A 23,521-nucleotide genomic window follows, 5' to 3' on the forward strand; every position below is an offset into this window, starting at 1 on the left:
GCACCCTGGGAGATTTTTTAATCAAATAATTACAGTAATTAGATGCAAGGCAAATGTCAAAAGCCCGCACGAAATTCCCAGGCGCACGGGAAAGTCTATGAGAATTCGCAATTGGCAGGCGATCTCGTATTCCCTCTCGTTGTGAACTGAACTGGAAAGGTCCTGATTCTCTGCGAGAACTGATTTTGTTCATTTTGTAGGACTGTCATTAATTTCGATGTAAATAGTCACGAATTCGATGGACTTCTGATAGTGTGCTATAGTTATAAAAGACAGGAGAAATATTCAGAATTTCGTAGGGTGAAGAAGACGGAATTACTGAAACAGAACATTAAATAACGACATCTTTTCCATGGAACTTTTTCGCACAGCGCTCAAGAAATCAACTTTTTGCATTTTCCACACCTCGAGTGTCTGCAACAATGAAAGCGGGGGGATGCTGGCGACGAAGGACGAAGGGAGGAGATATGGCATTCATTACAGCAATTGAAATGGACAAAAGCCAAAATTCAAGGCAGGAAAAAAGACGAGAGCCCAAGTTGGAAAAAGGGATAATAAAATGTTTGCATATAAAATATTAAATAAAAGACGCTGTGAAGCAGCAGCGGAGGAGCCTTTACCTTCTCTACATAGCACGCAACGAAATGAGCGAGCACACTGAAAGAAATAAAGGGGAGTACTCATTTCATATTTGTTCTAATCCTACTAAGTCAACGATAAGCCAGCCTTAAATTGTGACCAGTGTAGTGCGGCTCTGAGATATTATACAAAAAGGACTTTCATCTGTTATTGTCTAGTTATGATTCTTAATAACTAATTTGTAATTAAACTATTTTTTTGACTGCACCTTCGTCGGCGGCAACAACAAAATGACGGAGCCAGGTGGACCGAGAGAACCAGGTGAGCTGCTGCGAGCAAAAGGCCCGGGCAAAAGGCTCAACGGGTGGGTAAATAGAGCCCATCTATGTGTGCAGCATGTGTTCGGGCACCGATATGTGTGGGTGCAACTTAATGATGAGCACGAAGCACCGTTAGTGGGCGTATCAAATGGCAGGAAGCAGCGCAGTCGGCGCACAAAATGGCAGCGCATGCGTCGCACTGCTCTAGCATCCATCTTTTCGCATGGCCAATCGGTGGGTGTGTCCTCGCTCACTCAACAGGCACACACACACGCACAGTTGATTAGCCTCGACATTTTGTTACTGTTGCTCTCTCGCTGTCGCTGCATCTCTGTCGCTCACGCTGGAAATTCAACAGGCACCCACACCAACTGTTGCCAGCTCACTCACTCCCACAGAACGACCATTCGAATGCATCGGCACTCGAAAAATGTGAACTTTACTTATCGCTCGAAAACCGGCTTTTACTTTCGTTACCAAAAGTCCACCAAGAAAAAAAAACTAGTCTGGAAATTTTGGGACTCAATAATCTACTTTGTGACAGTGGGGAATATTGTCCAAAATTAATCAGCACAGCGGAGTCCACTCGAAAATGCAGGATATTGGAAAAGCGCACGATTTCCAAGTTGATTAATTTCGCACCACTGCATGGCAATTGTGTGCGTTCGTGTGTGCGTGTGAGAGAGTGAGTGCCATGGCACACGCTTCTTACCTGTCAAAAATTCCCGCATTTTTCGTTGGCTAACAAAGGCATTGCCACAAAGATACCACAAAAAGTTGCCAAAAAACACGTAACGAAATTTCCGCTATTTATTTGTGTGCTCTCGCCTGTTATGAATTAAGTGTCCTGCATGTGTGTGCGTTTCTGTCCGCTTTGTTGTTGCCCATCGCTTTGTCAGTCCTCGAAAATGTTACCTCACAAAATCACAAATTGCGGGATCAAAGGTGAAGGAGAGCGGAAGGGGCACACCGAAATAATAATGAAAATAACTTAAATCCATCAATGAGGCTGCATTTATTGACAACAAAGCAAAAAAGATGTTAAATTTTAATGAATTGCAGTCCAAAATGGATGTTGCTTCAAATATTGCAGGGTTGCCTATAAATACAATAGATCATAAAGGTTCGCAAGATATTAAACGATCATTGTGTTGCCGTAATTGACTTTGATTCTAAGAAAAATGCCTTGAGTTTTTTAAAAACATGTAGCATCGGCTTTTAAAACATTATTTTTTCGATATTAATTTGATTCCATCATATTCTAGAATATTACCATTTTCTAACTTAGTAATATCAAACTCATTGATAATAACAAGCAACTTCATAATAACCAGTAATGTTTAAGATTTCGAGACAATAATATTCTTTCCTAAAAATTTAGAATTCATTTCAAAAGGTGATAAAAATTCAAATGCAAGAGACATTCACTGGGAAGCGCGTTCATGACGGCTAACGGTCACCTCAGCCGATAGGCACGACCCTTGCCATTCGCCCCGAGCTAGAGCAATGTTCCATCTCCAAAAAGACACGTAAAGCAACAAAAATAGAGAAAATCACTCCGCACAAAAGCAGCGAATTAATGAATTAAAAAGGACCCAAACTCGATAAGCACACACAATGGACGCTGGCGTGTGGTACCGCTCGCTGCCCCGCTTCACCCGCTACTGGCTGACGGCCACCGTGGTGCTGAGCATGCTCTGCCGCTTCGATGTGATACCCCTTCATTGGCTGCATCTGGACCGATCGGCCGTTTTCGGCAAGCTGCAGCTATGGCGCTGCATGACGTCACTGTTCGTCTTTCCCATCTCGTCGAACACGGCCTTCCACTTCCTCATCAACTGCTTCTTCATCGTGCAGTACAGGTGAGTAGTCGGCCAGCCTGGCGCAACTGGTTCGTTACGATTCCGATTCCTCCTGCCTTGCAGCTCCAAACTGGAGAAGGATCAGTACAGCCGGAGTCCGGCTGATTACCTGTACCTGCTGATCGTGTCGGCGGTGCTGGCCAACATCGGAGGCATGATCTTCAACGTGTACTTCCTCATGGACATGCTGGTGCTGGCCATCACGTACATCTGGTGCCAGCTGAACAAGGACGTCACCGTGAGCTTCTGGTTCGGCACCAGGTTCAAGGCCATGTACCTTCCCTGGGTGCTAGCCGCCTTCGAGTTCATTTTCCACTTGTAAGTCGCGTCAGATTATCCGCCTTATCTGCCAATTGTTATCGTATTGTAATCCCCTGCAGCTCGCTCGCCTCGCTGGTGGGCATATTCGTGGGACATGTGTACTACTTCTTCAAGTTCCAATACTCACAGGATCTGGGCGGCACACCCCTGCTGGAAACGCCTCAGTTCTTGTAAGCATACGAGGATAACTAACTTGTAGAGCTAGTGGATATAACCCGCACTTCTTTTTCTAGGAAGCGCCTGGTGCCGGATGTTTCCGGCGGATTCGGCGGCTTCGGACTCCCACCGGAGAGCAGAGCACCACCCAGGCAGGCGCCCGAAAGTCCCTGGGGCCGGGGCATGACCTTGGGTAGCAACTGAACTCCAAGCTGATCCTCGAAACTCTAGACTAGACTAATTCCCCTTTTTACGGTTTGGTTTCCTCTATTTTCTAACCAAGCTCTTTACAAAGCTCGTACTTTTCCAACTATTTTTCGATTCTCTGGCGACAGCAATAAGTTAACATGTTAAGTGGCAGGATTGCATTGTGCATTGATGAAATTATATCAAAATATGTTTGTACATATACAACCATTAAAGAAGACAAAACAGAAGGCGGCGTTTCCCTTTGGCCAAAGCAAAACCAGTTCCTTTTGTTACATTTAAATTTATTTCGTTTAAAAGTTCTATGCTAAAAATTTTACAGCGACACGCATCGTTCAACAATATTTTGTATTACACTTTTCACTTCTCGTAGAGGGGGATTCCCTGTTTAGATGCTTCTTCCTTTTCCGTGTTTTGTTTTTGGACCTTGGTCGAAAGTTACAACGTTCCTCTTAAGATTTGGATTTACAAAACCGACGCATAAAATACTTAACATCTATAAATCGTTAATGGTTAATCATCTGTGAGTGTGTGTGTGTGGCATGGGTCTCCTTCCTTTCCAGATTAAACATGTGTGGTCCTTAGCCGAACTAGGTCTCTATACAAGTGTATATTTATATGTGGGTGCGATAGCAGGGGCTTGCATTTCGAAATTCATCAGATATTTACATGTTCGGGTTCGGATTGGGTCAACTAGGGTCTATAATCTCATACAATTAAGAATCTTTCAAGTTGAACATTTAAACAATTTCCTCGCTCTCTGCGTGCTGCTCGAATTCTTTTGTTTGTTTTGCTTAATTCTGCGCTAGTCTAGGCAACTAAATTAGGATGAAATTATTCTAGGCAAAGGGTGTGGTGGAGGGGAAAGGGGGTTTGGGGCGAAGTGTGGAATCTATTTACAAGCTATACAAATTAAGGTAGTCCGCAGAGGCAACTGCCCTATTTACAGGAGGGAGGTGATCGACTCCGGGCTCCCAAGATTGCAGGCGGATGAAATGGGCGCGTAACTAAACTAAAACTAACACGAATTCCAGGGTATACTTTTCACTAAACGATACTATGTTTAGAACAGCGGTGGTTGTGTGATTTGGCAACTTAACTATTGCGAGCGATTAAGCCAACAGGCATGTAGAGCTGCTTACGATAATCTTGCACTTAGCTCCAAGGCTGCGGGTTGCGATAATTAGAAATTAGTGGGAAAACCTTCGACATTCAAGCTAAACTACCAACTAAATCTAATTCAAACCGGGTCTGCTGCGTGTGTGTGCGTTCTCTCACTCGAATATCTCGAAATGGGGAGCGTTTAGGGTAACTTAATTGCTGATTGGACAGCTGCTCCCGTGCTGCTTCCTGTTCCTGCTCCCGCTCCAGCGCCCAGTGGATGCTCCAGGGGCGGATGCTTCTTTTGCTGCTGCTGCTGGGGGGATGTCGAGACGATGGCTGCCTTCAGCGTGGTGGTGGCCGTCTCTGGCGATATGTTGCTGGTGCTCTCAATCTCAATGGGCTGCTCCAGGTCCATGTCGACGTACTCGATGGCGCTGTCATCCTCCGGGTGCAGCTCAATTACTGGAAAGTAGGGCAAGAGTTAGTTAGCTGCAGTTCAAGGAGCCAGTTGAGCTCCATCACATGCGCATTAGCTACAGAGACTCACTGCTATTGTTCAGGTCCATTGTAGATGGCTGCTCACTGCGTTCCCCTGCCTCCTCCTCGGTGTCCTCGTCCTCCTCGATGATCACATCGTCCAGAGCCTGTTTCGAGGTCGTGCTGGCAGACTTGGTGGCTGCCTGATCCAGCTCCATCTCCCAGTCGGTGGCATTGAACACGACCAGTGGCGAGTTCTTCACCGACGCCTGATTCAGCTCCGCAGCGGTGCCGTTGTCTGCCACAATGATGGGCATGTTTATAATATCGATGGGCGTGTCCTCCGTGATGAGTTGGTTGGCTTTGGGCTTGGTGCCGCCTGAGGGATTGGGAGATGACCCGGCACTGGCTGGCGTGGTGCTCGCCCCGATGACCAGCACATTGGACTTGGGCTTCGTGGCCAGGGTGAGTGCCCGCATGCCACTCGCCGCACTCGCTGGCAGGAAGACCAGATTGTTCTTACCACCGCCCGCAGTGGCGAAGGTCAGCGTGGTCGGCTTGCTGCCCAAACCTGGCTGCTTGGCACTGGCCGTCAACCCGGATATGGTCGTCGTGGTGGTGGTGGGACTGCTGCTTCCGCTACTGGCGCTTCCTGTCGCCGGCTGGAGTATCTTTTGTATGCTGATCCTCTGCTCTCTCGCCGGCTGCTTTGTGGGCGACACAGTGGTGGTGGTGGTGGTCACAACTCCTCCCGCCGCCGACACCGCAGTGCTGCTTGCGTTATTGAACTTGTGAATAATGCTGCCGGCTGGCAATTTACCCGGCTGCAGGAATAGCTTCCCATTGGGTGAGCAAATCTTTATGTTCCGCAGCGCACTGCTGGGCACCTGTTTAATAGTGGCTGCTCCGCCCGAGCTGCTGGTTAGCTTGATATTCCCTAGTATCTGAGGCCCAGCCCCTGCTCCACCGATTCCTGTTGCTCCGGCGGCACCAATAACGGCTGCGCCGCCTGCAGCACCGCTGGCTCCTTTGATTGGCGGCGTTACCTTCGCTCTGAAGAGATTCGCCGGCATGGTGGTGCCGGCTGAGGGCAGCGGAGTGATCAATGTGTGGTTTAAACTACTAGCTGGTATATTCTTGATGATGTTGACGGTGGAGGCGCTGCTTAAGGGAGTGACCCTGGAGTCCTTGAGCGGCGACAAGGGACCGCCTATGGGTTCCGTGTACGGAAGCAGGCGAACCGCCGAACTGGGCAAGGTCTTGGGCTTGGCATCGCCCTCAAGGATGTTGAACTTCTTGGGCGTTGTCTTGGCGCCCGGTGGCAGGAGCGTGGAGTTTGCGGAACTGGTGGGCGAGGCCACGGCTGCTCTCAGCTTGCCGCCCATCGACGGAGCTGGGATCTTCTGAACACTGATTATCTGCGGCGCCAATGGAAGATTCGCGGTGGAAATGGGAGTGGGCGTAGTAACCGCAGAGGACATCGCATCCGCATGTCGTTCCTCCGCCACAAACTTCTTGGTGGGCGAGCCTTGACCCTGTGTGGACACCTGCACGGGTGACGCCTGTAGCTTCTCCTTAAACACTATGGGAGAGTTGGCGAATCCGCGAGAGCCTGGCGTTGTGGGGGATCCAATTTCGGCGGAGGGCATACCACTTTGCGGCCCATATATCATAGGTTTAATGGTCTTCAGAGGCTTCAGCGTGACCAGTGGCCTCGGCTCGTTTAGGATGGTGTACGGAGGAGTGGCTGTGGACGCGGGCGTGGGAGGATTGGATGCCGCCAGCGTCTTGAGCGCCTCATCCAGCACATACTCCACGTGCGGCTGTACCACCATGTGATTGGGCACCGTCTCCTGCGACTGCATTAATACTTTCTGTTGCTGGTGTTGCTGCAACTTCTGTTGCTGCTGCTGTTGCAGTTGCTTCTGCGCTCGTCTGCCGCTCTTGGCAGGTGCGGCACTTCGCTTAGCTGTCGAAGTGTCTACACCGGAGCTGGGCATGTTCCTGCCGCCCAAGGGACTGCCCGACTGCGCGGATGGTGAACCCAGTCTGTTGGCAAGATTCCGTTTGCTGGTCAGTCGCTGCTTGTGCTTCATCTGCTGCTGGTAGAAGTAGCGCTGCTGTAGCGTCCGAGCAGTCATCCGCTTCTCTGGCGGCACGGGATCTGCCTCCTCCATGCCGGGATTCGAGATTGGATTCAGCTGCTGTGACTGCTGCTGCTGCGAAGCCGGCAGATGCGGCTGCTGCGGATGTGGTTGCTGCATGTGCCGCTTCTTGTTCGGCTTGCCGTCCATTCCGCTATCGTTTTCCTTGCGCTTCTGCGTCATTTTCTTCACCTCGTTGGGCAGATCGGGAACTTTGAACTGAAGGAAGGAAGAATTGATTTTTATTTTTTGATTTTTTCACTACTCAACTTGTGTTACTATTCCTGAAAGCAGACACTTTAGAAAACAAATATCCTTATAAATATAAATATTTACATATTTATTTGTGCACGTTATATAATCCAATTCAAAATCCAATTTGAACGGCACGGAAAGTTCACCCTCTATCGATAACAGCTGGACGCCAACAGAATGTTAAGTCCAGTTAACAGATACTCACAGTTTTCTGTTACTGGCGGTTTAAGTTAAATAGCTGATGATTACCAGAGATATATCAACAAATAAGCAAAAAACGATTGGGAAACTAAAAAGGTGACAACGAAAGTGTAAAATGGTATGCAAAGCGGAGGAAATCGAACAGTTTTAATTTTCCCGCCTTTTTGACATTCTAATTGGAACTCCACAATCCAATTGGATTGTTTTTAGTGGCAGTTTTTTATTTTCCTTTGGAATCATGATTTTCTTTTTATATTCTTCTGAGGATTCCAATCATTACCTTTATATTCAATGGGTAATTGGAGCTGGGCAACTTTTTAGCAGCGCCCAAAAGCAGCCACCCACTTGTTTTCATGGCAGGTACAGTCTGCACATTCGCTATCCTCAAGCGAGTGGAAACTATACGGCTGGGATTATGTAACTCACCGGCTCCGACATGATCACCATGGCGGTGTCCTGGGTCCTGGCACCACGCGGATATTTCAGGCTCATCAGCGAGGCCTGCTCCACGAGGGCTTCTCCAAAATAGACCGCCGTTTCGGCCGGAGCAGCCAATTTGGCGTTTTCCTCGCAGGCTTTGGCCGCCAGGTCATTGGCAACTATGCTCAGCGCAGTTTGTGGACTAATCCTGGGAAGAAGAGGATAGAGGCGTCGTCCCTCGCGCGACCACTCCTGCCAGGTGTTGGGCCCACAAACACTACAAGGGCAGTACAGATACACAGGGGATTAGTATGTAGCTTGCACTGGAGTATCTCACTGGGAATCTCACTTTTCCGCTATGGTGCAGAGCTGCTCGTCGTTGGCCGCCCTCCGCACTTCCGCCCTGTGGCGTTCCTGGTTAATGTGGAACTGCTGGCGCAGCTCCTCCAGCAGTTTCGCCTTCGTTTCACTGAGGGCTCCTTGGGCGCGAAAAACGCTCACTACATGCGAATAGGACTCGAGTTCTGGTGGGCACAAAAACAGAGACAACAGGAAGAAAGTGCTTTAGTCGCCTGAGCTCCACTCGTAGGCCGATCCTCAAGAACTCCCGAGGATGGGACTGAATTTCGTTGACCACTCAGCTCTCACCCAGTCGACGCAGCATGCCTCGGCACTCGTCCCGCGACATTTCCAGCGTTTGCGGCCACATCCCGACTTTCCCGTGATTTACGTCCTTGGCCGTCGGCGATCCCGTGCTTTTCCGGTTGCTTGAGCTTTGGCCAACGCAGGATTAGGTCGCTAATTCAAAAAATACGGATAAATGGTTTGCTATTCCTAATAAAATAAAGCAATAAGAATATCGAACTATCGATGGGCGATAGGCCGCTGCGGTCACACTGCGGCCAGGAGGAAATAAAGGTATCAAACTATCGCAGGTGGCAAGGCAGCGATAGATCGGATGGAAAAGAACATATTTAATCAAAACTAAAACTAAACATATAAATTATTAAAGTGCTAACTAAGTAGTTGCTAAGCCAACCAATAGCAAGAGTGATTTTATGAACGCAGCTACATAGAGAGGTGGAGAGGTGAGCTATTTCGAACACCTACAGTTTTTATATATTTTCAATTTCCATATATTTTCAATGATTAGCTCTAGATACGTTTTCATATTTTATAAAATGTAAATACACGCTTTAAAATTCCCGCCTAGCACTGGAATATTTCCAGTGGAAGTGCACATAGGACCGTTCGATGGTTAATCGATAAATACCCGCTGCAATGTTTACTTCGCTTATCCAAAAATTTTCACCAATTCGAAAGTGTGAAACGATCTCAGGCACAGACATTCATGAAAAGAAAAGCTAAGACCGTGCCGATCCAGTCAAACAGCCGAATGAAAAGGAAGGCTAAAATGTACATAGCCGGCCTGGCCGGTTTGGGCTTCATAGTTTTGGTATCGATCTACAAATGTACTAGTGGCGAGGCTCGCCTGGCGGAAAGCGAGCAGTGCTTCTTCTGCGACTTCGCCCACCGCCGCCAAGGACCGCCGCCCATCCTGGAGGTGGAGACGGACGAGTATGTGATCTTCAAGGACAAGTACCCGGCTGCCAGGCACCACTATCTGGCGATTCCCAAGGAGCACTTTGACAGCCTGAAAGCCCTGAACAAATCCCACGTAGGATTGGGTAAGCCACGTTACGCATAGTTAGCAACCGTACTAATGCCAATTTGCTACGCACCCAGTGCGGCGAATGGAGCAGGGCATGATGGAATTCCTGCGATCGCAGAACGTGGATCCCAAGGAGGCGATTGTGGGCTTCCACCTGCCGCCGTTCATTTCGGTTCGCCACCTCCATCTGCACGGCATTTTCCCGCCTGCCGACATGAGTTTCGGCAACAAAATCAGCTTTATGCCCTCATTCTGGTTCAAAAAGGTAAGGGTCGTCGCATAGCTCTCTATTCACTTACTTACGTTGCCTTCTTTCAGTCCAATGATGCGATTCGGGACTTGGAGGACCGGGAACTGTGATATGGGCTTAGTTGCGGGAGATGTGCAATTTAAAATTAAGAGTTTTCTCATTGCTGTCTAAAGTTTCAACCATCTGTGTCAACCCAGTGAGAACCAAGACCGACAAAATGTACAAAGAAATGTTATTGATATTTACAATTTATTATAAATTAGGGCTTACCCTATTAACTGCATTATGCGTTTTAAACTTGGGTTCAATGCACTATACCCTGTAATTCGAGGGTATAGAATGTCTCACCGATATACAAAGATATCGATTTAGCGAGACTAGCCGTGCCATCACTAAAAGCAGTTGCCATTCACTGGGAAGCGCAAAAATGGTCTAAAATTGAAATGTTTCTCAATTTTCCGACATTTTCCGGGCTCCAAAACACTGCTGGAAAATGTTGTTCCGCTCAGCGAAAAGCAAGTTCGACGCCGGCGACGTGATGCGTCGAATGAAGCGCCTGGCGGAGGGCACGATCTCCTCGTACCGCCGCCTGTTCCTTCTGCTCCTCTGTGTCTGTGTGGTCTTCTATATGATTCCGCCGATCTTTCGCTATATCTTCCTTAGTGCTCCTGAACAGAAGGGTGAGTGGAGCGCCTTCAAAGTCCTGGACTAACTCTCGCCCATTGCAGATCCCCACAGCATGTGCATGGACGACCGGCTGACGCCCTTCATCCTCCAGAACTTTGAATTCGATGCCAATATCCGTCACGTGTCACCAGCGAAAATGCCTGGTGAACGCGATTTCACGCCCTACGTCGGCAACGGCTACCTGGGGCTGGAGATCGCACACGACGCCTTCCTGAACATCAAGAATGGCAGGGCCATGCAGCTGCCTATTCGCTTCCAGCCGTTGGTCTCCGTTTCGGGAGGATCCGCTTCTGGCGGCGAAAAGGAAGCCACTGTCGTCGAGTATCTGACGGGAATGGTTCATCGATTCCAATGCTTTGCCGGTTACTTCGTTTCGTACACCTACTACGCCCATCGCACTCAGCCGAATATCTTCATGCAGGAGTTGCAGATCACAAACACCAGGAACCTCTTAGAGGATATAGAACTGATCATGCCACGCGTCAATCTGCAGAAGCTCACCAGGCGAACAGTGCCGCTCAGTGAACCCGTCTCCGTGGGAGTGTTCACCTACCCAGAGTTGGAGGTGCTCTCGGGCATAGTCCAGCTTCAGACAGAAAATCCCAGTAAATCCATTGTTATAAGCATAGTGAAGCCGCAGATGGACTCCAAGCTGCAGCTTAGAAAGCGCGGCACAGTGCGAATTGTGTATCCCACAGCAGTGCAGTACTCAAAACCAGTGGCGGAGGAAAAAATCGGTGGTACAAGTGAGACCATCGAGCAGCAGGCCATTCAGGCGATGGCCAAGCTGCTCCAAAAGCTTGGCTCCAAGCCCTCAAACCCCGGATCCTTGAACAGCGTAAACATCTATCGCCAGGAGCACATTGACGTTTGGACTGATTTGTGGGCTACTGGGTTTACGATAAGCACCTCCAAGGCGGAGAACAGCTTGAACGGCGACCGCATCAATGCCACGATGTATGCAGTTCTCTCCCAGGTGCGCAGCTTCGAGTTCGAGGAGACGGGTGGCTCCAAAAAGGAGGATATAGCAAAGGCGCTAACGTACGCCGAAGGCTGCTACGATTCGTATCACACTCTGCAGGCGGAGAATCTTTGGCGCGAGATGTCTAGTCTTCAGCAGCTTAACTCCCTGGTTACATCATGGATGCTAACGCTGGAGAAGCAGGGCTGCCATAATCTCATCCGAGCGGGAGCTTCGGGAGTCATCCAAGCCATGGTCCTGAGCTTCGGCAGCTTTCGTTTCAGCAATCAGCATCTGGAGTGCAATATCCATCCGAAGTTTCTGCACAGGGACTTCCACTTCAGGCGCCTCAATTACGGCAACAAAACCCATGTCAACGTCACCATCATTGTGGATGATGACAACAAGGCGGTGATCAACATCGCGCTGGATCGTTCAGACAGGAGCTACTACGCTTGCGATGGCGGCTGCCTGGATGAGCCCGTGCTGCTCACGTAATTTTAACCCAGATATAATCCTTTGGAAACGTGTTGAAATTGTATCACTTTGCAGGCAAAACCGACGACAATTCCCAGTCAAACTGACTGAACCCCTAACAGCAATATTATATATAACCGAGGACAAGCAGCATATGGAAGAGCTGCACCATGCCATCCACGTAAAGGAAGTGGTCGAAGGTGAGATGTTTCACTGGGAAAACATATTCAAGTTAACTTGTTATTTAAATATTTCATTCAGCTCCCGCACATGAGCAGCATTTGATCGCACTGCATCGACATGGCCACCAACTGGGTGGATTGCCCACGCTCTTCTGGGTTTCCGTGTGTGCAATAATCATAGTATTCCACATATTCCTGTGCAAGCTCATTATCAAGGAGTACTGCGAGCCGAGCGATAAGTTAAGATATCGTTATAACAAACCGTGATCCTAGTTGTATATAAAAATCGGATGCTAGTAAAATATGATTATCTAAATGCGAACACCAAGTTCTTCTACATTTGCTACATCTGTTCATTTTCCATAAAAAATACGTATCGTATTACTAACATTTTAAATGCTTTATTTTTTAAAAGGCAGATCATTTAGCTTATATACAGAGATATGGATAGAGAGTGTGCAAAATGCATTGGTTTATCTAGACTTCGGAATTTCGTTGGTGCTAGAAAATTCGTACAAGTGCCGGATTAAAAGGTACTACTGAAACTCCATCTCTACTTCGATCTCCACTGGTCCTCCTTACTTGGTAACCTTGTGTATGCTCTCAGCCAGGTACTCGACATTCTTGCTGGTGACTCCCGCCATCGAAACACGTCCATCGTTGGTGAGGTAGACGCTGTGATCCTTGATCAGCTTCTGCACCTGCTCCGGCTTCAGGCCAGTGAAGCAGAACATGCCGATCTGGTTGACAATGTGGTCCCAGTTCTGGCTGGATCCCAGCTTAATAAGATTGTTCTTGAGCTGGGCGCGCACATCGATGATGCGGTCAGCCATCAGCTTCACATCCTTCAGCCACTGGGCGCGCAAATCCTCGTTGTTGAGGATCTCGGCGGCAATACGAGCTCCGTGCACCGGGGGATTGGAGTACAGACCTCGGATCAGGATCTTCACTTGGGACATCACGCGAGCAGCCTCCTCCTCGTCGGAGCACACCACGGTGAAGGCGCCAGCGCGCTCACCATACAATCCCATGTTCTTGGCGAAACTCTGGGCCAGGCAGAAGTCGTGGCCATCGGCCTCGAAAGTGCGGACCGCCTGGGCGTCGCGGTCAATGTCTCCGGTGGCGAAGCCCTGGTAGGCCATGTCGATGAAGGGATACAGATTGCGTTTCTTGACCAGCGCCGAGATTTCGCGCCACTGCTCCAGAGAGGGATCCACTCCAGTGGGGTTGTGGGCGCAGGCGTGCAGAAGAACAATGCTCTTCTCGGGGATTTTCTGGAAAAGTCAATAAACAATGGGTAAGCACATAAAAGAACATCAATCAGTGGTAAAGTAAATCCTCACCTTCAGATCCTCGATCAGTCCGCCGAAGTCCAGGGCACAGGTGTCCTTGTCGTAGTAGCGGTATCGGTTCACCGGCAGACCGGCGTGCTCGAAAATGGGCACATGGTTGCCCCACGATGGCGACGGGATGTAGATCTCGCGGTTGCCCTTCCAGAACTTGGCCAGGAAGGCGGCTCCGATGCGCAGAGCTCCAGTTCCACTGATGGACTGGGCGGTCACGTTGTGCTTGGCTGCCAGACGCTTGGATCCCTATAATAAAGGAGTACTTATCAATATTTAAGACATTCTTCAGTCATAAGGGATATAATTACCTTGCCCAATGCCAGCTCGATGGCCTTGTTGTAGAACTCGGGAATGCCGATGATTGTGGCGTACTCCTTGTCCAGATTACGGCTCAGCACTCTCTTCTCGGCCTGGTCATTTACAATAAGTATGTTTCAAAATAGGGTTTAGTTTAAACTTGACCTGAACTCACCTCCCGAACACTGGGGAGCACGAAGGGCTGGGTGTTGTCATCGCGATAGGCGCCAGCGCCCAAGTTGATCTTCTTGGGGTTGGTGTCCTTCTTGAAGGCTTCCGTGACGCCCAAGATGGCATCGGGTGGGCCCATCTGCACCTCGGAGAACCATGTTGATCTAGAATAATAGTGATATATTAATCTTTGCATCACAATATCCATCACGTATCTATTAAAACATCCTTATTATCTGGCACACTTGCCAAGCGATTTCTATGGCCGGTCAACCTTTAACCCTAGAATGCCCGTGAACGCCCCACGAAGTCCTTATCTGGTTTAAATTTAATTGGTAGATTATGAAACTGCTTAGTGGGTTATCTCATCCACGTCTGGCCACTTGTGGCTATCATTTATCATTTCGCTTTCATGACTAAAGTTTGAAAGTCATCTAAAGGTTTTCTTGGATTTCGCCCCCACTGTTAACACCTCGTACTTCTAACGACTTGGGGGTCTTAAATAGCCCCTTCTTATCAGCTGTAAACATGTTATTATGGGAAATCGGTCGGTGATTACAAAGTATACAATATAGATCCATTTAAGCCTACGTCAGCGATAAGCTCGATGATTGTTTGCTGACGTAGCCGGCATCAGATTCTCCTTCTCGATATTCAGAGCCCCAATAAATCGTGGAAGTTATCAAACTTAATTAAACTCTTTCAATTAGGCGCCACCTGTCTTTCGATCTGATTGTTTGATTTCCGGAAGGAACCTTACGACTTCGATAAAACAAACCGCCCACAAGCCAAGGAGCTCCATAAAATGGAAATCAGAGCACGCGACAGAAGCGTGATATGACCACGAATACCCTACACTCTGTTCGCTCGGCACATCCGCTCTCCTGGGTCGTTGGACCACACATGCACAATGTCCTTCAGCGTCATAATAATGGTTCTACTCATAACTAAAAATTAACTTAAACTTGCGATTTTGATGTAGAAAAATACTATTTGAGGTTTTTTTCACAGTTGATTTCGTACAAATTGAAATATTTTGTAGTTCGAATTATTTATTTATTCCTAACCACTAAAAAAAAATAATAAATAATTCAAGAATGTTGAAGTGAAGTGATTTAAGCTCATTTTGGCAATTGTTTTCTACCAACCCATCCGTCATGCGGTTTCAAAAAGTTCCATCAAGTGGAATGAAATTGGCAAAAAATAGCATGGAACGTCATAAAATTGGCTTTAAAAATAAATACACACATACGTCCGTTGGCCAATCAGTCTATATAGTATAGTAGAGGGCCCGGTACATATGCAAATATTAGCTGACGAGATAAAAACAGCTGGAAACAGCGGAAATAATTGTTTTAGATTTGCGCAGAGTGAAAGATGATGAAATAAATGGCCCCTGTGCTGATATAACAATAAATCCGTATAACAGATTTAGTATAGTGATAAAACTGGAGAACGAGCCCGCAAGGACAAACAAATTATGCAGTGCTGGGGAAAACAAACACAAATGTGTCACTGCAGCTCGACCGGCAACTGCAATGACCTTGGCAAATGACACCGCTGCATCTGCAACGTGTTCGGCAGCCTGCCGTCTCTTTCAAGCACGCACGCCGGCCGCTGGGAGCCGTCTCTCCGTCCCGCTTACTCACTTGCAGCGGAGGGCGGCGGGCGCCAATCGGTTGCTGATCAACAAACCGCGCTTACAGATCTGCGACATTGCTAAATGCACTTAGTGGTTGTACTATGCTTTAAGTTAATAACAATTGGAAACTGCAATAAACGTTGCCAATCGCCGCCGGCCTCTCGAGAATACTAAAGCCAAAAGCGGCAAGCGCAAAAGGTCGTGAGCTGAAGCTTTTGCCGGTCTGCATTCGATATTTATCGCGGGGGCGAAAGCTCGCCAGTGCTCCCCTTTTAGACTTTTTCTACCCGAACTCTGGGCTTCTGTGCTAAAAATGCTTGAGTGAAGAAAAACTATTAAAATCGATTTAATTTATGGATTTTTACTCAATATTTGGAAATATTTGCATTAGGTAAGCTTAATAGCTTGAATTTTGAAAATAGGATCCAATATTCGAGCACATGCCCATAAGTAGGCAATAAAATATTTATCTTCGGCGATCTGCATTAAATAATATATAGTAGATAGGAAACAATATATTTTCTTTTCTAAAATAACTATATTTTACAATTGTTATATAAGCCCATATATATAAAAATTCCCTTCAAGCGATAGTTCGCAGCACCCCCGTCAATCGGCGGAGAAAGCTTTCTTCTGAGTCGCCGCGCGCAGCTGTTTGCCGTTCATAAGAAAGCTTTGAGTTGTCTTCGGACTCTCTCCAGATTTAGTAGATTCGTAGCGCTGTGAAGAGGCAGAAAGAGGCGAAAGCCAGCGGAAAAGCCACCCGATACGTTTACCTTGTAATTCAATTAAGTGGAGGAAAATGCTGAGGTACGCGGTAATTGCCTGTGCTGCACTGGTGGCCTTCGCGGGAGCCCTGGAGTTCAGCGATTGCGGATCGAAGACGGGCAAGTTCACCCGGGTGGGCATCGAGGGCTGCGACACCACCAAGGCGGAGTGCATTCTCAAGAGAAACACCACGGTCAGCTTCTCCATCGACTTCGCCCTGGCCGAGGAGGCAACGGCGGTGAAGACGGTCGTCCACGGCAAGGTCCTGGGCATCGAGATGCCCTTCCCGTTGTCCAATCCCGATGCCTGTGTGGACAGCGGTCTGAAGTGCCCGCTGGAGAAGGGCGAGTCGTACCGCTACACGGCCACCCTGCCGGTGCTGAAATCCTACCCCAAGGTGTCTGTGCTGGTCAAGTGGGAGCTGCAGGACCAGGACGGAGCGGACATCATCTGCGTCGAGATTCCCGCTAAAATTCAGTAGGCAGACACCCTCTAAATTAACCTCGAAATACTGGGGGGAGCGCGCTGAGCACTCCTGATTTCCCTCTCCATTGTAATCTAATTTAAAATAAATAATATTACACTTAAATCAGTAGTTTTTTTTAACTCGAAATCTTCAAGCCAAGCGTGACTTAAAATTTTATGTGACAACTGCAAACTAAGCTTTTCTCAGATATTACTTTTATTACAGTTGTAGTTAGCATGCAGAATGACTAATCTGCTAAATGATCTGCAATCTCTGAGCGGAAGCCTCAAGTTCAGAATTTTTTCTCCTTTTGTAATCTAATTTGATATAATCTTTAGTGTCGCTCTTTTTGTAGACCTTTTATTGTTATTTCCTTTTATTTGCTTTGATTGCCTCTTCCGCTTTGCTGAAAATGAGGGAAAGAAATGGATGAACAACAAACAATTCGATCGACCCTCGAACACAAAAAGTGATTACTCTACTGCTTTCTTTGTGTTTACGATAAGTTGATATCAGTGGGTTAATTTCAGTGCACTGAGAGAAACATACATATTTTACTATGGCGCATGAGGCAGTGATATCACACTCTCATATGTGATTCATAATTTTGAAATATGGACTGAACGACTTGATTGCATGGATTCCATTGGTTGGGAAATGCAAGATGACCATGCGATACTCTTGCAATCCTGAAACTTGACCCGATGGCTTATCTTCTCGGCCTCCTGTTAGTCAACCAACCACATTGATATCCCAGCTCTTGGGACGACTTCTCACCGACATGGCGTTGATAATGAGCCAGCTGCTCTATCGGAATCGAAAACAATGCTCGTCAGTGTTTTGATTTCGATTACGGTCTAGAGTTCGCATTCGGATTCTTATTCGCATTCGCATTCTCGTTTTCTGTTCTCCGTTCTTCCGAACAAAGAATAGCCTGATAAGACGCCAAAAACAACTGAAACATCGCAGAAATAGGCGGAAGGGTGGTAGTAGGTGGTGGGTGATAGTGGGTGGCAGCAGCTAAAGGCAAGTAAAAACACAAATCAACTGCAGCAGAGCTTTCCATTTCGTTTTCTCAATTTCCATTCCTTTTTCAGCCAAAACACACTCACACACACACACTCGCTCAAATTCTCGGGCCATATGGCCATATGCAAATAATGCAGGCGGGTGGAAAAGCGAGGGGGGGGGGGCGGTTATAAGAGGTTGGTGGGTGGTGTATCAGATAGAATTATCCGCAGTGCGCTAGCACGGGGATATTTAAGCAAAGAAATCGCTTTATTACATTCACTTTGCGCCACGAATCGCTTGAAATGCAATTCCGCCAGTGATTCGGTGTCGGATTTGGGTTTCCTTTTCGAGAGTTCATTTTTTGTGGCCTTAAAGACAGTTTGATCCGACTTGTGTGCATTTGAATATGGTCGCATAACTTGGCGATTCGTCAACATTGTTGGCAACTCTTAAATAAGATATAACAATAGAGCTATTAAAATAACAACCATCCTCCAAATATCCCCTTGAAGCTTTGATAATAGCACCAATTTTATGAAAAACTAGTCAGTTGATCAGACTTTTATATGGCCACATAATCCAGAATCCTAGGCAGTGACTTTAGCTTTCACCTTCCGGTTTCCGGTCTTCTGCGAGTCAGTTTTGCGAGGAAGGAGTCCGCTGGCTGCGATGTTTCACTTGATTTACATATGAATCCGCATAAAGCACGGCAGTCCGAAACTGCAAAGGAATGTGGGCCAAGCCCCCAGTCCATCCTCTTAACCCGCCGACGCCGCGCTCTCGCTCCCCCTTAACCCATCTGTAGACACAGCTGACGTTTAAAAACTTGACACAACGCTGCATGCAAAAGTGGGGGGGGGGGGGGGGGGGGGTTGAAATGGGATGGGGTTTGGGTTGGGGGCCAGGAGGCGGTGGAGTGAAAGGAGGCGGTGGGGAAATAAAAATGGGAAATGAAAAGAAATGTAGGCGGATGTGGGCACACTAAAAAAAAAGCACCATCCTGCAGCAAAAGATGAACGGAGAGTTGGGAATTCTTTAAACTATTTGTAGCTGACATATAAAAATGACCATTAAAACATAAAGTTACTAAATGTTTAAAACCCTTTTCTCTTGATTTGCTGGCTCGGCATTAATATGTTACTATTTAAGTGGGTCATGTGGATGGGCGCACTGCTATTGTTTAATTTTATTTTCTGTGCATTCTGGTATCTCTGCTTCTGGCTGCATATCGTATGAGTTAACCCACCAGGCGCCACGCCCCTTCCCCCAAAGTCCGCCCCCTTGTAAGCCGCTGTGTCTGCACAGAATTTCTTGCATAAATAGCAGCATGTGCGGAGATCTCTCTTTGTCCGTGGACAAAAATGAAAATGGAAACGAGAATAAAAGAATAAAAATAAAAATATAAACATTCCTGCACTCGCTGCATTTAAAAGTAAAATGCAACTTCCGCCCCAATCGAATGTTAATGTTATATGAACAATTTTCGCTGCCATGCGGTTGGCCGTTGTAAATAAATTCCAGAACTCCGGTTCTGGTCGTGTCATTTTTTGGTCACTGCACAAAGCGAGTTCCTTGCATTTAATTCCGTTAATTACGAGGCTCCACTTTAAGAGGGGGCACAAGTGTCCCCCCCTTCTGCCGCTGACAGTCCGCCCAACTTTGAGTTTATTTTTGGTTTTCATTATGTTTTCATATTTTTCGCAGTTCGCACTCCGAAGTGCTTTTAGTGGTGTCTAAAAACTTTAAATTCGTGTGGGCAAAATGGCTTGATTAATTGTTAAAGTTTGGGCATTGTTTGTGGCACATGTCGTTGCTGCACTATGACGCTAATAATTAGGGTGAATTTGTTGTGTATTTTACCATTACATAAAGGCTTTAAACTGATTGGATGCGCTTGCTAGGGAAATATGTTCCAATACAATTGAAGTTCGTTTATTGCTGGATCTAGAAAGGATTCTATCCTCTCGATTTCATCTGAATCTTAACCAAGCATTGGAATTTGTGGAAGGATTCTGCACACTTATCAGCGTCCTTGATGGAGTCGCAGTTGTGATTTTCCTTTGCAACTTTCTCCTTCACTTTCTGCAGCGTGTTGGTTCGCTCGAACATGCAGTTGATGAAGCACATGACGTTGTGGGTTATCTTCTTCAAGCGGTAGCTCATTAAAAGGTCAAGTGCCTCCTTCTTAATAACATGGTTTTCCTTGGCACACTCGCCGGCAATTTTAACTTCTTCCGGCTGTGGAAAATGCCAAATTTATAACCCATTTATTATACCATATTTGCACTTACTTCCTTAGTGGCCAAAACTGAGAGGCCGAGCAGCAGTACAAAAGCCAGCAACAATTGCATCTCGAAGATCGTTTTTGTTTGCAGCGTACAGATATCCCAACTCCACCTTATATAGATTAATTATTCACGCTTTTTAAGGATTATTAACGCTCTACTACCAATACAATTAATTTCTAATGCCCGAAGTGGTTGTAAAAAGTCTTGAAATTTCCATATAGAGTGCCACTGCCTTTGCGGTTACCAATCAAAGTGGCACGCATGCACTTTTAATGGCTTTCCAGCTCGGCGGCACTTTTAATCCCTTGTTACTTTTAACAGTTGCACATTTTTTGTGCTCCTGCTGCGGTTTTTGCATTTAAAATAAATCCCATTTGCTGTCAGAGGGAGCTGCAGTTATCTTAATTATTTGCATATGGCTGGCATTCGTTGTTAACAACATGGAAACACATTGAATGCCATAACTACGGCCAAATGGCCAAAAAGTGTAGCCGGGCATGGGTTTGCCATGAGCTGTCAATTCTTCAGCGGCTTTTTTCTTGTCCCGCTGCCAACTGAACCGTGCAAAAAATCGCAACAGGAACAATCTGCAGTCCTGACGCTGACAGTTATGATATGGCAGGACATGAGGACACAAAGGATGGCTGGCAAAAAATTGAATTTGCATTGCATTGCAATTAATCAAATGGCGAAACAGATAGCTTAATTTGCTTACCCCCTGCCCCGCAACAGAAGCCGACTCCATTGTCCGTTGCGTGTCCGTTGGATGTCCGTCTTTTGTCCGCCGACGTCATTAGCATCGTGATTACCTCTACATTTTTAATGCGTTTTCATTTGTTTGCCCACATGTGCAAATTATCCTGCAACGCCACCCATTTCGCCGCAATGAGCGCGATTAAAAACAAATTAATTTTAAATTAATTTTTCGACAAACAAAGGGTGCAGGGAGTGAGCCTTAAAGATTCAGAATTCAAAAAGAGCGCCAATGATAAGGTTGCATTTCGTAGATTGTTTTTATGATCAAGAGATTAAGTGACTTACCGTATCGATTTAAATGCATGAGCATTAAATGAAACCAAGTACATGCCTTTGGTGCAAAAGGATGCGTTTGGGTAATTATAACGAACATGATATGAAAGCTGGATTGCATTTCAGCCAGGGCGATAGATATAAGCCCACTTCACCGCTTTAATGATAAAGTTGTTTGAACAGGCTTCGCTTGTAAGGGAAACGCACTACTCATTAACATTTCGGATTTTTCGAACATTTTCCGCTCCGCATATTAAGTGGGAAGTCAAACTGCATTTAAACTTTGTATCAAAATAAAATATTGAATTAAGCGCATACAAATGGCCCGAATCCATTTTTGGTTTGCCGTCCTATTGGCGCACGCGGCGTATGCGCAATATTTAGTGCACTTAGAGCGCAACCATTTGCATAATGAGGGAATGATACAAAATGCCGGTCGGTCCCAAAAACCATGAACACAAATAGACATAAACAAAGTAAAAAGGGCAGTGGGCTGTGGCGCTCTCACCCGAAGAGTTGTTCAATTAATATGCTTTGGTCCATGCGGCGTATGCGTAATGCCAAAATGCCAAATGAGGTAAAACGAATAGCACAATGGTTTCAGTAAATAAGCGCATAATGCTGTGCTGTATTCAATGTTTATTTGAGGTTCTATTGATTCCCCCTTCCCATTTTTGGCAGCCAAAAGCAATTAAAATGGATTGCGAAACATTGACAGTGTAGCTGAATAGAAAGGACTTCCAAATGTATTTTCTTTTTGAGAGCTTCACTCATTTGTCTAGACAGACAAAGTCTGGAAAGAGAGCCAGACTCACGGACATGCATATGCAAATTTCCATTAAATCCAACCCTTGAAACTTAACCCCCTGTTATGCCAACCGCATTTCTGTGCTCCGCGAGATTTCGGAGTCCCAGTTGAAGCGTCCTTCCATATAAATCACATAAATATTCACATTTATTTTCATTCGCAGCGCTTTCGCCTATTTGTGTTTCATTTCGCCATGGTGCCAGCAAAAAGTCCTAGATTTACATATTCATTTTGCTCCACATTTCATTCTTTCTGCGCTCTGTGTGATTTTTTTAGCTGCGGAAAACGCGAGTGCTGGCACTTAAAAAGTCGTTACAAGGTGCAAAAGTTTTCTATGTCAAAATATACAGTCGGCAGGAACAGAGACAATGACACTGAAGTGCGGGAAATAGTAGTGGAAAACTGTGTTTCATAGTAGCCTGCATATGTCAATGGTGACGCAGAAAAAGGACGACGACGACTCTGACCCATTTAGGCTTTCAGCAGAGATATATCTGTCATCGAATTGAATGGGCAAAAATGCAACAGAAATTCCCATTTAATTGCCCAAAACGAGGAAAAAAGCAGACAAAGTTTAGAGCTTTTCCGAATTTTTCCTTTGGCAAACACTAAGCACAGACTCAGCCAGGGATGTGTGGACGAAGTTTGGCCCGAAAGCAGCATAAATAATTAGGTATAAAGTATCCTGTGTGTTCGTTATAGCAGGAGCAATCCTTTATATATATTTAAATGGAACATATGCTGCTTATCGTCTGTGACGGATTGAGGAAAAGTTCCCCGACACCTGTCTTTGACATGCAAATTTTCCACAATTTTCCATCTCAATTATCCAAATATATTTTTCAAGTTGGCCAACCAATGCAGACAATTCGAGCATGAATATTGAATGGATTGGAGCAGACAGAACGGATGGCCGATCAGAAGGAAACTGTCAACGACTTTCACACTTTCATGGAGCGTCTTGAAGCAACATCGATTTGCCATTTCAACAATTAAATATGCCGACACAAACCTCAATTATTCATAGAGAATGAGGCCAAAAATGCGGGCGAAAGGTAAGTTATCTTCGCTTGTATTTGTTTAAATACCTGCATGTATATGTTATTCAATCTGTGCGGTGTGTGGGTGGAAATTACTTTTCCGAAATTATCATGCACATTGGCTGATGCTGACGGTGATGCTGCCACATGCCACTGACACAACGACGCTGCTGCACGGCAAATTCAATTTGATGTTGCTGCAGTCGCAGTTGCGCTGCTGCTGCTGCAGTTGCTGCTGCTGTTGCTGATGTCACTCGCCCGACTCATTAAGTATTAATTGTAAATTTTAATTAAAATAAACCGAAACGATTACGGACACACAGGCGGCGCAGGGACGCGGCGGCGAGATTGACCGGCAAACGCTCCTGCTCCTGATGGCC

At 46.5% G+C, this 23,521-nt stretch overlaps 7 protein-coding genes across 8 annotated transcripts; 4 read left to right on the plus strand and 3 right to left on the minus strand.

Moving 5' to 3' along the window:
* Positions 1 to 2,233: 2,233 nt before the first annotated feature.
* On the plus strand, positions 2,234 to 3,675 carry LOC6730623 (derlin-1). The gene is made up of 4 exons (XM_002077764.4): positions 2,234 to 2,761; positions 2,825 to 3,079; positions 3,142 to 3,252; positions 3,316 to 3,675. The coding sequence occupies exons 1-4, from the start codon at positions 2,517 to 2,519 to the stop codon at positions 3,440 to 3,442; spliced, it is 738 nt and encodes a 245-aa protein (XP_002077800.1). The 5' UTR covers positions 2,234 to 2,516; the 3' UTR covers positions 3,443 to 3,675.
* Positions 3,676 to 3,712: 37 nt separating this feature from the next.
* On the minus strand, positions 3,713 to 8,930 carry LOC6730624 (BRCA2-interacting transcriptional repressor EMSY). Its single transcript, XM_016179192.3, has 5 exons — positions 8,695 to 8,930; positions 8,396 to 8,570; positions 8,053 to 8,323; positions 5,097 to 7,389; positions 3,713 to 5,011 (listed from the first exon to the last, which is right to left on the minus strand). Exons 1-5 carry the CDS (start codon positions 8,753 to 8,755, stop codon positions 4,749 to 4,751), a joined length of 3,063 nt encoding a protein of 1,020 aa, XP_016023070.1. The 5' UTR covers positions 8,756 to 8,930; the 3' UTR covers positions 3,713 to 4,748.
* Positions 8,931 to 9,277: 347 nt separating this feature from the next.
* On the plus strand, positions 9,278 to 10,251 carry LOC6730625 (histidine triad nucleotide-binding protein 3). The gene is made up of 3 exons (XM_002077766.4): positions 9,278 to 9,734; positions 9,793 to 9,983; positions 10,037 to 10,251. The coding sequence occupies exons 1-3, from the start codon at positions 9,398 to 9,400 to the stop codon at positions 10,076 to 10,078; spliced, it is 570 nt and encodes a 189-aa protein (XP_002077802.2). The 5' UTR covers positions 9,278 to 9,397; the 3' UTR covers positions 10,079 to 10,251.
* An 89-nt stretch (positions 10,252 to 10,340) lies between these two features.
* LOC6730627 (uncharacterized protein KIAA2013 homolog) lies at positions 10,341 to 12,597 on the plus strand. The gene is made up of 4 exons (XM_016179400.3): positions 10,341 to 10,648; positions 10,697 to 12,110; positions 12,169 to 12,293; positions 12,355 to 12,597. The coding sequence occupies exons 1-4, from the start codon at positions 10,462 to 10,464 to the stop codon at positions 12,540 to 12,542; spliced, it is 1,914 nt and encodes a 637-aa protein (XP_016023071.1). The 5' UTR covers positions 10,341 to 10,461; the 3' UTR covers positions 12,543 to 12,597.
* Positions 12,598 to 12,656: 59 nt separating this feature from the next.
* Positions 12,657 to 15,928, minus strand: LOC6730628 (aspartate aminotransferase, mitochondrial). 2 transcript variants are annotated; one of them, XM_002077769.4, is made up of 5 exons: positions 15,739 to 15,928; positions 14,094 to 14,253; positions 13,930 to 14,031; positions 13,619 to 13,867; positions 12,657 to 13,549 (listed from the first exon to the last, which is right to left on the minus strand). In XM_002077769.4, the coding sequence occupies exons 1-5, from the start codon at positions 15,804 to 15,806 to the stop codon at positions 12,854 to 12,856; spliced, it is 1,275 nt and encodes a 424-aa protein (XP_002077805.1). In that variant the 5' UTR covers positions 15,807 to 15,928; the 3' UTR covers positions 12,657 to 12,853. The 2 variants fall into 2 exon arrangements, with proteins under 2 accessions (XP_002077805.1, XP_016023072.1); XM_016179191.3 differs by lacking the exon at positions 15,739 to 15,928 and adding an exon at positions 14,946 to 15,094.
* Positions 15,929 to 16,414: 486 nt separating this feature from the next.
* LOC6730629 (NPC intracellular cholesterol transporter 2 homolog a) lies at positions 16,415 to 17,088 on the plus strand. Its single transcript, XM_002077770.4, has one exon. The coding sequence runs from the start codon at positions 16,534 to 16,536 to the stop codon at positions 16,978 to 16,980; it is 447 nt and encodes a 148-aa protein (XP_002077806.1). The 5' UTR covers positions 16,415 to 16,533; the 3' UTR covers positions 16,981 to 17,088.
* Positions 17,089 to 19,892: 2,804 nt separating this feature from the next.
* On the minus strand, positions 19,893 to 20,362 carry LOC27207229. Its single transcript, XM_016182953.3, has 2 exons — positions 20,268 to 20,362; positions 19,893 to 20,214 (listed from the first exon to the last, which is right to left on the minus strand). Exons 1-2 carry the CDS (start codon positions 20,325 to 20,327, stop codon positions 19,933 to 19,935), a joined length of 342 nt encoding a protein of 113 aa, XP_016023073.1. The 5' UTR covers positions 20,328 to 20,362; the 3' UTR covers positions 19,893 to 19,932.
* Between the last annotated feature and the right edge of the window lie 3,159 nt (positions 20,363 to 23,521).

The sequence above is a fragment of the Drosophila simulans genome, chromosome 2L (genome assembly GCF_016746395.2).
Source record: "Drosophila simulans strain w501 chromosome 2L, Prin_Dsim_3.1, whole genome shotgun sequence".
Lineage (NCBI taxonomy): Eukaryota > Metazoa > Arthropoda > Insecta > Diptera > Drosophilidae > Drosophila > Drosophila simulans.

Bases quoted from the DNA above. Each gene is read 5' to 3' on its own strand.
- LOC6730623 (XM_002077764.4), top strand. From the start codon at position 2,517: ATGGACGCTGGCGTGTGGTACCGCTCGCTGCCCCGCTTCACCCGCTAC. The intron at 3,080-3,141 runs GTAAGTCGCGTC...AATCCCCTGCAG, and splicing joins TTCGAGTTCATTTTCCACTT to CTCGCTCGCCTCGCTGGTGG. The intron at 3,253-3,315 runs GTAAGCATACGA...TTCTTTTTCTAG, and splicing joins CTGGAAACGCCTCAGTTCTT to GAAGCGCCTGGTGCCGGATG.
- LOC6730624 (XM_016179192.3), bottom strand. From the start codon at position 8,755: ATGTGGCCGCAAACGCTGGAAATGTCGCGGGACGAGTGCCGAGGCATG. The intron at 8,324-8,395 runs GTGAGATTCCCA...CTGCCCTTGTAG, and splicing joins CTCTGCACCATAGCGGAAAA to TGTTTGTGGGCCCAACACCT. The intron at 7,390-8,052 runs GTGAGTTACATA...TCCTTCCTTCAG, and splicing joins TGGTGATCATGTCGGAGCCG to TTCAAAGTTCCCGATCTGCC.
- LOC6730625 (XM_002077766.4), top strand. From the start codon at position 9,398: ATGAAAAGAAAAGCTAAGACCGTGCCGATCCAGTCAAACAGCCGAATG. The intron at 9,735-9,792 runs GTAAGCCACGTT...CTACGCACCCAG, and splicing joins CAAATCCCACGTAGGATTGG to TGCGGCGAATGGAGCAGGGC. The intron at 9,984-10,036 runs GTAAGGGTCGTC...GCCTTCTTTCAG, and splicing joins CCTCATTCTGGTTCAAAAAG to TCCAATGATGCGATTCGGGA.
- LOC6730627 (XM_016179400.3), top strand. From the start codon at position 10,462: ATGTTGTTCCGCTCAGCGAAAAGCAAGTTCGACGCCGGCGACGTGATG. The intron at 12,111-12,168 runs GTAATTTTAACC...ATCACTTTGCAG, and splicing joins GATGAGCCCGTGCTGCTCAC to GCAAAACCGACGACAATTCC. The intron at 12,294-12,354 runs GTGAGATGTTTC...TATTTCATTCAG, and splicing joins CGTAAAGGAAGTGGTCGAAG to CTCCCGCACATGAGCAGCAT.
- LOC6730628 (XM_016179191.3), bottom strand. From the start codon at position 15,034: ATGAGTAGAACCATTATTATGACGCTGAAGGACATTGTGCATGTGTGG. The intron at 14,254-14,945 runs GTAGGGTATTCG...CTATTATTCTAG, and splicing joins ATGTGCCGAGCGAACAGAGT to ATCAACATGGTTCTCCGAGG. The intron at 14,032-14,093 runs GTGAGTTCAGGT...GTAAATGACCAG, and splicing joins TGCTCCCCAGTGTTCGGGAG to GCCGAGAAGAGAGTGCTGAG.
- LOC6730629 (XM_002077770.4), top strand. From the start codon at position 16,534: ATGCTGAGGTACGCGGTAATTGCCTGTGCTGCACTGGTGGCCTTCGCG.
- LOC27207229 (XM_016182953.3), bottom strand. From the start codon at position 20,327: ATGCAATTGTTGCTGGCTTTTGTACTGCTGCTCGGCCTCTCAGTTTTG. The intron at 20,215-20,267 runs GTAAGTGCAAAT...CATTTTCCACAG, and splicing joins CAGTTTTGGCCACTAAGGAA to CCGGAAGAAGTTAAAATTGC.